At 39.5% G+C, this 2,500-nt stretch overlaps 1 protein-coding gene across 6 annotated transcripts in view; it reads left to right on the forward strand.

The window, feature by feature from the left end:
* The window catches only part of erg (ETS transcription factor ERG), a 70,530-nt gene that overhangs the window by 66,765 nt on the left and 1,265 nt on the right, over positions 1-2,500 (forward strand). For all 6 annotated transcript variants that reach the window (XR_007969495.1, XR_007969496.1, XM_052115725.1 and 3 more), the window contains one exon: positions 1-2,500. This exon is cut by the window's left edge and continues 349 nt beyond it; it is cut by the window's right edge. Coding sequence is in view for 4 of the 6 variants with exons in the window: in XM_052115725.1 (XP_051971685.1) it covers positions 1-172 (172 nt within the window). In the remaining 2 variants the exon portion in view is untranslated.

Consider the following 2,500-nt stretch of genomic DNA (forward strand, 5'->3'; position numbering starts at 1 on the left):
ACACCCGCAGAAGATGAACTTTGTGTCGCCGCACCCTCAGCCGCTGCCCGTCACCTCGTCCAGTTTCTTCGCCGCTGCGAATCCGTACTGGAACTCGCCCGCAGCGGGCATCTACCCCAGCCCGCGCCACCCATCCGCTCACATGCCCCCACACCTGGGCTCCTACTACTAAACATCAGCATGCGCGAGAAACATCTCAAGCGTCCAAGCAGAAGCTAAACAAGGAACTTACAGACACTTACCGGATTTCAAACAGAGAATCGCATCGACGAAGCTCATCGTTCAGGACTGTCATATCCGAAATCTGTGCCGGATAAACCTGAAGGAATATCTTAAAGAGGGGCTGAACCGGCACAGATCTGGTGAAGAATGAGAATGTGAAAGTGTTGCTCTTTTCAAACCCATTGAGCTGCATTCATGCTCTCGGCAGTGACATCATCGGTCATGTTTATTGATTAGCACTTTTGCATCGTCTCGAAGCTTTTGCCGAAGTTTTACTTTATTGTCCGTAAGAACGAGACAAAGGCGATCGGGGCTCGGGCAGGGCACGACTCACACAAACATTACGTTTACAATGACTTTAATTAAGTCTCGTGCGCGGTTGAGCATTCGCTCTACAACTGCTTTCTGACACACTGTAAACATGTCAAGTACAGGTTAAAACTGTTTTAGACCAGTCTTACAAGTTTTGGTCGTAATATAAAACCAAAATGTATTTTATTATTTTTATAAATGTGTTCATGTAGCATTGCATTCTTGAAATAAGCAAATATTTTCAGTGATGGAAAACTGTCTGACATTGTATTAATCCGTTCAGTGTGTTTTCCCACAATGCAATGCGAATGAGACTTACTAAAGACGGCCGTGAACTTTATGAAACTGGCCTCATTATAGCATTACTGGATATCATTTTGGTTACAATATATACATTTTTTTTTGAAGAGAAACAAAAAAATAAATTTAAGAGAGAAAAAAAAAATTTTAAGAGAGAAATACAAATTTTATGAGAAAAAATATACTTTTTTTGAAGAGACATTTTTTTTAAAGAGAGAAAAAAAAATTAAGATAGAAAAAACATTTTTTTGAAGAGAAAATAATTTTTTAAGAGAGAAAAAAAATTTAAGAGATGTTTTTTGAGGAGAAACAAAACAATTTTGAAGAGAGACAGTCTCGGGACAGTCTTTTTTCCCGCCTTGTGGTTCAGGGCTTCCTTCTATAGTTAGCGCAGTCAACACAGGCGCATGCGCAGAGAACGGACACAGACGTGGACTGTTTAACTAGACAGTCTGCGCAAATCTATAAGCACAAAGTGTTCTGCAGGTTTGCACGTTGTGGAATGCCGCACAGTATGTGTGACGCACAGACGCGCCACTTAGATTTTCTTGACTCGCGCAGGCGGTCCTCGACTGTGCCTCAGCTGCGCATGCGCTGATCATTGACCGTTCTAAATGAGTGTCAGAAAGCAGTGCAGTGCGCGTGCGTCAAACACGTTCCTATTCGTTCGCGGTCAGAAGTAGGGATGGGCGATACCAGTTATTTTCTTTTCGATCCAATACCAAGTACTTTGACGACAATTATCGCCGATTCCGATACCGATACTTTTATGAATTATTTATATGTAAGTGATTTTATAGAGTATTGTGATTGCAACATTATTAATAATAAATAACATGGACATGACAACGTCCTATGCCTCTTGTAATTTCTGATGCTCTCTGCGAGTCATCTATAAAATATAATACATATATTATGTTCTTAAAGCTGTGTTACAGGCATTAAGAATTTACTAATGATAGTAAATCTCTCCCGTGTTACTTGACACAAACTATGTCATTTGTTTAACAAACTTTTTTTTTTAAAATGTTAAAAATAATATATAAATGATTTAACTCAAAATATCCACCAGATAGCCTATCAGGTAACAGAAATAGATATATATAATGAAAAAATGTTTAAAGCAAAATATCCAGTTTAATATTCTGCTCCAAATAAAATACTGTAATAGCTTCATATCTGAAACAGTATATATTGTACAAATAATAGCTATAAATAATGTGACTTTTTGTATTCAAATAATCTAACCACCACTTTATACCTGGATAACGTTTTTGACCTCTCTGAAAGCATTCTGCTAGTGAACTCTGCCTCGAGCTAGAAGATGTGGGTCGGTGTCTGTGTTGACTCCTCTGCTCGTTTCAGCTGCACCTCGTCGTGCTCTGTAGGGTGTTTTGCTTTCAGATGTTTGGTCAGATTTGTGGTATTACCACAGTGGCGTATGTTTTTTTACAAATGTCACACGAGGCTTCGTCAGTATTTACTGGAGTGAAATAGCTCCAAATAACACTTCTTTTCGTTCACTCATTGCAGTCATGCACTCGAACACCTGTCTGCGCTAACTGACCGTACGTTCTGCTTCATTAATTCCTAGTGATGATCGCCATCGAGTGTTTATATGCCTACTGCCTCTGGCGGTCAGTAGGAATTCACAGAACATGTACTA

This window comes from Xyrauchen texanus, chromosome 43, assembly GCF_025860055.1.
Source record: "Xyrauchen texanus isolate HMW12.3.18 chromosome 43, RBS_HiC_50CHRs, whole genome shotgun sequence".
Taxonomy (NCBI): Eukaryota; Metazoa; Chordata; class Actinopteri; order Cypriniformes; family Catostomidae; genus Xyrauchen; species Xyrauchen texanus.